The sequence below is a fragment of the Hipposideros armiger genome, unplaced genomic scaffold, assembly GCF_001890085.2.
Source record: "Hipposideros armiger isolate ML-2016 unplaced genomic scaffold, ASM189008v1 scaffold_524, whole genome shotgun sequence".
Classification (NCBI taxonomy): domain Eukaryota; kingdom Metazoa; phylum Chordata; class Mammalia; order Chiroptera; family Hipposideridae; genus Hipposideros; species Hipposideros armiger.
In genome coordinates, this window is record NW_017731874.1 from 867,141 (window position 1) to 876,343 (window position 9,203).

The window sequence follows — 9,203 nt, forward strand, 5'->3', positions numbered from 1 at the left end:
TTAACTTGATCATTGCCTTTATTTTGTCTTCATCAATGTCGGTGGGCCTCCCTGACGAAGGAGTGTCATTGAGATCAAAATCACTAGCACGGAATTTCGTGAACCATTGTTGGCACTGACGTCTCTATAGAGCATTGTCACCATAAACTTTATGCAACTTTTCACAAGTTTGACACACGTTCTTCCCTTTATGGAAGTAAAATATGGCAAAAAATGCACAGTTTGGTCTTCCATCTTCAACTTGTTGTAAAATCGCCAAAACTCAACCAAATCACTCAATATTTTTTTAGAATATAGCTAGAACTGTCAGCTGTCAAATGACATAGCAATAACATAGATGCAAATAACTCGAGTACTTCCAAAAATGAACTAGTGCCATTTGTCACAAACATGCGTCATGACTTCCGACAACCCAATATAAGGTGTTGAAAATAATGGTTATAGTTCTGTGAAACTACCGTTGTCTGAAGCACAGAAATGTGAGCCTGCTTCAAAAGTCAGGTGAATTGTGATGAAGAATTAGAGAGCCCTGAACAGAGAGGTAGAGTGTATGTGCACAGTAAATAACGGGGAGGGGGGGATTTTTCATTCGTTTCTTTTTATTTATTTTTTAAGATTTTATTGAGGAATTGGGGGAGGGGAACAGCATTTGGGAATCGTGGGAAGGGGACATACAAGTTGCTGTCCTTTTGTTCTTCTGTCTAGTTGTGGAGGACGTCGCTTCACTGGCCCATGTTGGTATTATCATTGAGCTCTTCCTGGGTGAGGCAGTCACTCACCAGCCATTGGGCGGCTGCTCACGATGGCTCATGGCAGCTAACAAAAGCTCACACCCGCTGCCGGCCAGCCCCACTGCAGCCTACGCCGTCGCCAGCGACTCACAGCAGCCCAGCTCCAGGTCGAGCTGTTGTTCACTATCTTAGCTGTAGAGGGCGCAGCACCACTGGCCCTCATGTGGGATCTGAACCGGGGCACTGCTGCTCAGAGCTGGCATCCCAAGCCAACTCCTAACCAATGCACCACTCGGCTGGTCCTTCATTCGTTTCTTGATGTGACCAGTTTGTTAGGGAAGTTTGTTTCCTGTTTGATTCAGTAAAAGCCCCAGATTAAAATGCCTATGAGGTTAGATTAAGCACTATTCACCCCCAAGTCAGACATTAATTTCAATCATATTTTTCCATGGTCTTAAGAGACAATTATTTGCATTGCTTTTGGACAATAAACAAGTTTTACCCCACACAGATCAAACATCTCCATCATTTACACCAAAACCAGCCAGCAGCCCCCCACCCCCAGCTGAGGAGTCCAGCTTAGAAGTCTGTACCACTTGGCCACAGCTGTTGGCCACAGCTGGCTGGGGACACCGCTGGTGCCAGAGGTAAAATTGCAAAAGCAGGGCAGAAAGTCTCAAAAACACTACGTGCAAACAGAATCATTTCCAAGGGAGGCGCTTTTCAGTTTTCCAGGAAGACTTCTGCTGGCCTGGGTTAATATTAAACTCCGATCTTTGACTCTAGTTCAGCAAGGATTTGCAGGTCCCTCACATTCCCAGAGCCTGGGTGAGGTTGCACTTGGACAGCCTATGAGGTGGTACCTTCAATAGCCCTCAGGTGATCACTCACCTGGACAAACCAGTCTGAAAGTCAATAAAGCTTTAACAAACAATTCTCTTGTTTTACAGAGAGAGGATGCAAGCCATGGAGAAACAGATTGCCAGTTTAACTGGCCTTGTTCAGTCTGCGCTTTTTAAAGGGCCCATTACAAGTAATAGAAAAGATGCATCTAGGTAAAAAGAAAAAAGCACACCAATTGACAATAATTCAATCTGTTTCTCTTTAATCATTAAGATCATTCATTCATTCAAATCCGTTTTCTTGTAATCATTTCAAGGCTGAAAATATTCACATCTCTCTGAATCATGGTTTGTTCGTTTGTTTGTTTGTTTGTTTGTTTGTTTTTTCCTTCTGGTAATTCTTGGTCGAAGGTAACCCTTTGGCCCAAGAAGGGTAATGGGCTTCCCAGTGCATGTAGCTTTGTGGACCTCTGTGCAGTGCCTGCAGCCACCATCCACACGTGTCCACTTTCGCCGTCATCTGAAAGTCACGAGTGCCCACTAGCTGCATTCCACAAGCAGTGTCAGATCACACCTGGGAAGCCTTTTTCATGCCGGCCAACAGTGGTGCTGATGCTAAAATACCATCATTGCTTGATACCATCACTACCTGCTGCTGATTGCTTAGAATAATGACTGGAAGGGGGGAAACGGCATTTTGGAAACTATATAGCTGACTCTCTTTTTCTTTTATTCAGTGAGAAAGTGATGAAAACTACAGCCAGCAAGAACCACACAGACAGTGCAGGTAAGTGTTCTTTGGAGCTCCAGGAGCCTGAGGCTGCCTTTGACGAGCTCTGGTTGTTGCAGAAATACTCAGTCTTCCCTAAGTCACCTATTTTGGCATGGGGCTTCCTGGATAACGCCCTGCGCCATCACACCTTCCCTGCTCCCTTCAGCCTTTAATCAGTTATTCACTATTCATTTATCCATTGTTATGGATAACATACAGCAAACACATATGTGCCTGTACTTGACAAGGAGGGTGGGCCTGACACGGCTGCCTGCCTACAATTCCTAATCCTTGTCAGGACATGGATATGGAAATGGAACAAGTGTGTTGAGTATTAAGAAAAAGTGCAGGATGAATGTTTAACTGATAGGTCTAACCTAGACCAAGGATATTTCCCTGGAAGAGACACAAACTGAAAGGCCTGAAAGATAAATAGGACTTAGGTAGATGAAGGGGGAGGGGAAGAGCTGTCGGGGATGAGGGAGAAGAATGTGCAAATGCCACGGTCAGGAATTTAGATAATATTCTCAGTGCAAAGTGAAGCCATTGGAAGGCTCTACACTGGGGAAGGACCTCAGCCTGGCTGCAGCATGGGAATGGGTGACAAGACATGAGACCTGACAGGGAGCCACCAGTGGTCAAGGCGGGAGAAGAAGGTATCCTTCAACCAAAACCAGGGCCTGCTTTTTTTTTTTTAAGGTTTTTTATTAAAATACAACTAACATAAAATATTATATTAGTTTCAGGTGTACATCATAGTTATTCAGCAGTACCCACCTAGCACTATACAATGCAGGGCCCACTTTTTAAATGTTAGCATTCCCCCAAAGAGGCCCCAGTTATATTCCCAGTGGAGTTGACTAGGGTCCAAGTATATTAAATGTACATTTTATCCTGCAGCTCAAGGCAAGCCTCTCTCAAAAATACGAGGCCTTCCCTCCCCCTGGGTAAGAAATAGAAATCCTTACCAGGGACATGTTCAGCTACTGAATTACACAGGAAGCATGTGGCAAAATGGATGAAACCTCTAATTTGGGGAAGCCACAGTGTTATGCTGCATGGTAGAATGGACAGAATTTGGGACTTCAGCCGGGACGCCTGTTAGTCCCGGTGTCCCACTAGGTAAGGACAGGGAATTCAGCCATAAAGCCAGGAGGGCTGATCTCCCAGCACTCCCAGTCCTCATGGGATTTTTGAGTTTACTTAGAAATCAATCATTGACCTTGGCTGCAGCCAGAGAATTATTTCATGGAAATTGCTAAACGTGTCTTCAGAGCAAGTTCCAGTTGGTTTTGGAGATACTTATTCATTCATCTATTTTCTGATCTATTATGGGCTTAAAAAACAAACAAACTATTGAACTCATGGAAAGAGAGAGTGGAATGGTGTTTAACAGGGGCTGGGGCGGTGTTAGTCAAAAAGTACCAACTTCTTGTTAGAAGATGAGTAAGTTCAGGGGATCTCATTTACAGCATGGTGACTATAGGTAAGAATACTGAACTATATACTGGAAAGTTGCCAAGAAAGTAGATCTTCACTATTCTCACCTCGAAAAAAGAAATGGTAATTACGTGGTATGATGGAGGTATTAGCCAACACTATGGTGGTAATCATATTGCAATATGTAGGTGTATCAAATGACCATGTTGTATACCTTAAAGTCACACAGTGGTATATGTCTATTATATCTCAGAAAAATTGAGGGGAAAAGAAGGAACCTACTGAGCACTAAAACCTTCCATTCCTCTGGTATTGAGTCTAAAAATGAGTAGCACCCGATATTCTTCTAAGCAATGTGTACATGCTGTTTTCCTTTCTCCTTTTATTCCTTTTCACTTCTGGTGACATCATCATCATCACCGTGAGAAACATTTAGTGAATGTTTCCTGTGTGCCAGGCACTGTTGTATTGGGTTGTCGGAAAAGTCATGATGCATTTTTGCAACGAAAAACACAGAAAAAATACGTCATGACTTTTCCAACAACCCAATAGGCACTTTCTTGTGTGAACTCATTAACTCCTGACACATCCTCATCCTCATGTGATAGGATAATAATCGTTACTGCTGTATTCCAGATACGAAGACTGGACGCACTTCCAGACATGTGACACACAGCCACATGGTCCACCCACCTGTCATTTGTTTCTCATTCTTTTGTGTTTAGATGCCCCAGCCCCTTTGAAGATATATAGGTTGTTTCATTTATTTGTTTTGAAAAATTTTGTAGATGTCTTGTTTGGAGCATGGGGGAAGGAGCAGGTGTAATTTCCTTGCGAGGTATTTCCCAAAGTAGAATCAGTATGTCCAAAGGGACAGACAGAGTTGAGTATCTCTGGTGACACGCTGCCAGTTTTCTCTTCTGAAAGGCTGAGCCAATTTGCGATGCCACCAGCAACAGGCATGTGTGTTTTGCTCCCCCGCGTCTCTGCTGAGTTTGGTCTTCCTCATTTTAATGGGTCAGGGCTAGATGTGGTCTCTAGGGCTTCCATTGCCATAGCAGCCTTGTACAGTGCACAACAATATGAACTCTTCCAGAATCCTAGGAAGTAAGCTATGAGACAAGCGGTATTATGCCTGTTCTATAGACAAGTACATGGACTAATATAGAAGTCTAGGAGCTCATTTGGCCAACAGTAAATGAAAAAGGGAAACCCAGACTTCCTGTTACTTTAGGAATATTTTGTCTACTAAGGATGTAAGAACAGAAGGAACCTCCCATTTTGAAGCATGCTATGTGTTTTATACTGTGTATATTATATCATTTAACACACGGAACCCTGTAAGGAAAACGTTAGCCACACAGCTAGTAAGAGTCACAGCCAGTTTGGCCAACCCCCAAACCCAGGTTTTTTCCATCACCACAGGATACATTAAATTCACGTCAAATGTGCATTTAATAAGATGCATACTAGGGTATACTCGACTGTAGTAAATGACCTAAGAGTGATTTCGTAGGAGAAAGGGGAGGCCGTTGCCTGGAGAGGGTGAAGGGCACAGAAAAGAGAAAGGCTCTGAGGACAAAGTACACGGCAACAGCCCTTACTCTGTCAGGCATGCTGAGAGCAGCATGGGACCACCTCGCATGTGGGTGTGGAGAGCAGATCCCACGTCCTGTGAATCTAATCTGAAGAGGAACTCTATTGCCACTCAGGGTCCCCACCCACCAGATCCAGCTCCATTCGTAGATTTCGAGGTGCCTGCCTATAGATCGCAGCCTGCTGCTGCCACCCCCCAGCTTTCTGCACCTCCTGACACTCCAGGTGAGAAGGGGGCTGGCAGAGTCTCCTCCTGCCCACTCTGCGTAAAGAAATAATAATCACAGCTGATTGCAGTGTGGTGGGGGGTGGGGGGCCCTTCTGTGCCAGACACCAGGCTGAGCAGTTTACACGTGCTTATTCCATTGTCTCACACAGTAACCCTTACATCCATTTTACAAATGAGGAAACTGAGTGGGAGAGAGGTTAAATTATTTAGCCAAGGTCACACAACTAGGAAGCGGATACTGAGAATGATATCCAGGTTTCTGGTTTAAATAATCGAGTGGATAATAGTGCCACTGACTAAAAACAAGCCTATTGAGACAGAAAGAGGTCTGGGGAAGATGAGTAGAAAGAATGATTTGACCTGCTTGTAGAAAAGTCCTGTAGTGAGGTGAAGGTATTTGTATGTGGATCTGAAGAGAATTGTATGCTGAAGAGAGTTGTATGCTGGAGACAAAGATATGGGAGACCTTGGCAGGTGGTGGTGTGGTGGAAGTGACCTCTTTAGAAAGCATGTCCAATGGGAGGAAAAGCAGGCCCAGGACAGAACAGACCAGGATTTAAAAGTTTGGCCAAGGAAGAAATTAGAAGAGATTGACCAATTTGGAGCAGCAGAGAGGTAAGAAGACAAGAGACAGGAGTTTCAAATTGACTAAAAAGGAAAGACGCGACTGACAAAGCCCAGCGTCACACCACAGAGATGTCATGTCAACCCAGCATCAGTTGGGTTGAGGGTTGACTGCTGACCATTGGCCTTATAAAGAGCCATTTCAGTGAGTGATGCATTGGAAACAAATTTTAGTGGATTAAGAGGCAATAGATAAAGACATTTTTATGAATGAATATAGATTCCATAAAGAAAGTTGGTTATGAAAGATAGTTTTTTAAACCAGTCATCGGCCTTCAACTCTAACAGATGGTACGTAGATTGTAGCCTCTCCATGCAGGAGTTTGGTGAGGTGCCCTGGTGCCCTCAGAATGTGTAAGGAGCAGGAGTGATTAAGAAGGAATGTGTGCCTTCATTTGGCCAAGGAATTAGCAGAACAGCTCTTTTTACCAAACGGGAGGTAGGTCTCTAGCACAATGTCATTTTTGTTGGAGAAATACCTTTTAGTTGTTTTTGTACAAATGATATTGTGTGGTGTGGATATGTGTGTCGTGCATGCGTGTTTGTGTAGTGTACACACATGCCTACGCCTGTGCATATGAGTGATAATAAAGTGACTTGACCAATTCTAAAAGAAAAACTACCCATTTATTGTGATTCCCTCAGAATATCCCATCTTGCAGATGCTATGTTAATTCTGACATGATGTTGTTTTCGGAAATGTTACTGGATGTCCTTTTACTGAAGACCTTCCCAGTGGGTGAATATCCTTTGGAACAATTGCAGAGATGGCAAATCTTGCTTTTTTGAGGGTGATTTTGATTTGCTCAGAGCCGTGGTGATGATGGGAGTGACCAGTTAGGCTCATAAAAAATAATAAAAAGCTCATCGTCTGCTTTGCTGGGGTTCCTTTGGAAATCCTTAAAATGCTTTCTGATCTGCTCCCCTGACTTCCCACAGGGGACCATGAAAAGGCTGGGAGACCGGTTCTATCGGGGTGAGGGCTTGGAGTGCCATCAGCTCTCCACTGATGTTGCTGAGGCCAAGCATTAAGAGGACAGTTGCAAGGCACTCCCTCACTCACTGGCACGCCACCTGTATGTAGCCCATGGCAGCAGCCCGTGAGGCTTGCCAGGCTGCGTGCGCTGGGAAAACAAAGGTTCCCATAGTTGCTAAGTCAAGATGGAAAGACAGGCCACTGTGCTGTAACCACTCCACAGTATGCAAAGCAACGACAGGGTTGTGTCATGTAAGGTCAGCCCCGTGTATTGCAAGACTTCCATTTTGTCTGTTACAGGAAAGAGAGCCCCTTCAGGGAGTGGGGGGTAGGGGGGAGAGACAGAGAGAGAGAGAGAAAGGGAGGGGGGAAGGGGGAGAGAGAGAGAGAGAGAGAGAGAGAGAGAGAGAGAGAGANGAGAGAGAGAGAGAGAGAGAGAGAGAGAGAGAGAGAGAGAAGGCTTCTTCTCTGGGGACCTGTTCCATACAATCGCATTGTCCCAAAAAGGAAATAGCACTTTCTTTTGATTCCTGTACCATCATGCTCATCCTGTAAGAGCTCCTTGGGATCCTTTCTGAGTCATTTTTAAAGCAAGCTTGTTCAAATCAGGCCCTTCCCAGATGGACTTAGAAAACATGAGGCTTATTTAAGTCTGACTCGAGAAGCCAAAGTTTATGGCAGCTAGAAAACTATTTAGGAAAAGTTTCTTTCTGCTGCCTCTTTGATTCCTCGCCTAAAGAATTTTCACATCACACCTGATTTTCTCACTAAAGGAGATGTGGGTAGGGGTCCTGCTGCTTTTGGTCTGGTAACCTGAAAGGATTCAGGAGAGGACTCAGTTTTTACTGGTTTCCCCTTAGTGATCAGCCAAACCTCTGCCCAGAATTACATGCATTTCTTGGGATACATGCCCCTTCAGGAAATAGTCATGGAAGCATCCTGTGTTAGGTCCCAGAATTTTAAAATTATTTTTCTCTTACAAAATTATAGATATTCACTATGCAGATTTTAAAATACCAAAAGCAGTATGAAAAGTATAAAACTCATGGAATACCACCAGCTGGAGATACTGTTAATACTTTGTTCTATATACATCTAATCTTTTCTCTGTGCAAAACTGTATATTTAAATAGGTTGAATAGATAGATAGATAGATAGATAGATAGATAGATAGATAGATAGATAGTCAGTAGACAGACAGACAGCTAGCTGTGTTACCTACTGCACTGATCTGCCTTCCTTTGGCGCTAAACTTCTAGAAGATGATTTTTTACACACTGCACTTTATAATGCTGCATGAAGTTCCCATAATTTATTTAAACTCAGTTCCTTATTTTTGCCATTTAGAGGACAACATAATTGTTTTTCTTAATTCACAACGAAGGAAGTGGACGTTTTTAGAGTTACCAGTCATCTGTATTGGGATGGGACTTAGCTTAGACTCTCCTTTCTGGCCTTCTTAGGTTCTTTACTGCTCTTTTCTCATAGGAACTCCCCATGTTTCCGGCGGGAAGACCCTGAGCACCCTGGAGTCCTCGGGGATGAGCCAGCCCCTGACTGCTGGCCCCTCGGCCATCCACATGAGCCTGCTGGACATGAGGCGCAGTGTGGCCGAACTCCGGCTCCAGCTCCAGCAGATGCGACAGCTCCAGGTACAGATGGCGTTCCTTGGGGACCATGTCTTCTGTCTTAGTTGCCCAAAGTCGGCTTTCTCCTCGTCTCACATTCCTAGCCCCATAGCACCTTCCCAGGGTTCTTTCCACCATCCTTTACGTGAATGGAACACCTGAACAGGAGAATAAAGACAGGGTTTCATCGCTCACATACATAATCATGGTCTAGCACTTTCCACTGCAACTGTAGTCCATGTATAACTACTTCTTTTTTTTTTTTCTAAAGATTTTTATTGGGGAATTGGGGGGGATGGGAACAGTGCTGGGGAATTGGGGGAAGGGGAACAGACGAGTTGCTGTTGTTTTGTTCTTCAGTCTAG

General features: G+C 44.2%; 1 protein-coding gene across 18 annotated transcripts in view; it reads left to right on the plus strand.

Moving 5' to 3' along the window:
* The window catches only part of KIAA1217 (KIAA1217 ortholog), a 475,355-nt gene that overhangs the window by 423,252 nt on the left and 42,900 nt on the right, over window positions 1-9,203 (plus strand). For 9 of the 18 annotated variants that reach the window (XM_019668323.1, XM_019668318.1, XM_019668319.1 and 6 more), the window contains 3 exons: window positions 1,682-1,786; window positions 2,311-2,360; window positions 8,699-8,862. In XM_019668323.1, the coding sequence (XP_019523868.1) occupies window positions 1,682-1,786; window positions 2,311-2,360; window positions 8,699-8,862 (319 nt within the window). The remainder of the gene's footprint in view (window positions 1-1,681; window positions 1,787-2,310; window positions 2,361-8,698; window positions 8,863-9,203) is intronic. The other 9 variants (XM_019668333.1, XM_019668332.1, XM_019668320.1 and 6 more) reach the window with 1 other exon arrangement.